At 62.9% G+C, this 1,390-nt stretch overlaps 1 protein-coding gene across 1 annotated transcript in view; it reads right to left on the bottom strand.

The window, feature by feature from the left end:
- The window catches only part of AP1M2 (adaptor-related protein complex 1, mu 2 subunit), a 4,463-nt gene that overhangs the window by 127 nt on the left and 2,946 nt on the right, over positions 1–1,390 (bottom strand). Inside the window, exons 2-6 of the mRNA XM_010572579.1 lie at positions 1,246–1,376; positions 1,022–1,169; positions 405–531; positions 163–305; positions 20–91 (exon numbers count right to left, since the gene is read on the bottom strand). Of these exons, the coding sequence (XP_010570881.1) occupies positions 20–91; positions 163–305; positions 405–531; positions 1,022–1,169; positions 1,246–1,376 (621 nt within the window). The remainder of the gene's footprint in view (positions 1–19; positions 92–162; positions 306–404; positions 532–1,021; positions 1,170–1,245; positions 1,377–1,390) is intronic.

Genomic DNA, 1,390 nt, shown 5'->3' with positions numbered 1-1,390 from the left:
GACCTCCCCGACATCTCACCTTGACCATGATTTCCACCCGGCTGTGGGAGAACTTCTCAATGACTGACTCGATCCAGATGAGCGGCTTCACCTGGGTGGGAGGAAAAGGGTCACCCCCGTGTCCCCTGTGTCGTGCCCCCCCCGGGTGGGCCCGGCCCCCACCTGGGTGTTGAGGCGGTAGGACATGAGCTCGAAGTCTCCATCGGGGGGGATGAAAGAGATGGTGCGGTCGTTGTCGAAGCGGGAGAGCCGGACGCACTGGTGGAACTTCACGTCCTCCAGCTCCACCGACTTGTTCTTGCCTCCTGGGGAGGGATGGACGGTGTCCGGGGGGTGACGAGGGGATGGGCACACGTCACCCCCCTGCGACGGGGCTGTCCCCAAGCCCACCCGGCAGCACTCACGCCCCGTCAGCTCGAAGAGGACACGGTCATTCAAGCCCAGGCGCAGCTCGGGCATCCCCGAGAGGAAGACCTTCAGCTTGATGGTGCCCACCACCTCGCTCAGCAGCACGCTGCCGTTGGCGCTCACCTGCGGGCACCGGCACCAGCTTCATCACCGTCCCCATCACCGTCCCCATCACCATTCCCATCCTCATCACCATCACCATCACCGTCCCCATCAATGTCATCATCCCCATCCCCATGACCATACTCATCACCATCCTCATCACCATCACCATCCCCATCCCCATCACTGACCCCATCACTATCACCGTCCCCATCCCCATCAACGTCACCATCCTCATCCCCATCACCGCTCCAACCCTCATCCCCGTCACCACAATTGTCTCCATCCCCATCCTCATCACCAGCCCCATCACTGGTCCCATCCCCATCATCACCATCGTCACCATCACCCCAGCATCACCATCATCAGCCCCATCACCAATCCCACCACCATCACCATTCCCATCACCGGTTCCCCACCCCACCACGGACCCGGCGCAGCCCCCGCTGCAGCAGGACCCCAACAGCCCCCTTCCCCCCAGTTTACAGGTGTGTCGTCCCCCCCGTCTCACCAGCAGGTTCACCGACTCAATGACGTCGATGAAGACCTCGTTCTTCTTGTACTTGATGCCCTCGGAGCGCCAGGACACGGCGTTGGTGACCGTGGTGGGGACGCGGGATTTGCCTGTCTCCAGCTTGTTACCCTCCTGCGTGATGTACCTGCGGTGGGTGGGGGGGGTGAGGGGGATGTGGGGGGGTCCCGACGCCCCCTCCGGCCCCCCCTGGCCCCGCTCACTCCTGCAGGATCTTGCTGTCCGTGGTCTGCGGGAAGCCAAAGTCCATCAGCTCGTCCAGGAGCTCGTAGATGATGACGAAGTTGTCGCGGATGCTCTCCTCCTCCAGCTCCTTGAAGTACTCACAGAAGACCTGGCCGGGGGGGG

The sequence above is a fragment of the Haliaeetus leucocephalus genome, unplaced genomic scaffold (genome assembly GCF_000737465.1).
Source record: "Haliaeetus leucocephalus isolate CR32 unplaced genomic scaffold, Haliaeetus_leucocephalus-4.0 Scaffold348, whole genome shotgun sequence".
NCBI classification, from domain to species: domain Eukaryota; kingdom Metazoa; phylum Chordata; class Aves; order Accipitriformes; family Accipitridae; genus Haliaeetus; species Haliaeetus leucocephalus.
This window is presented reverse-complemented; position numbering and strand designations above follow the sequence as displayed.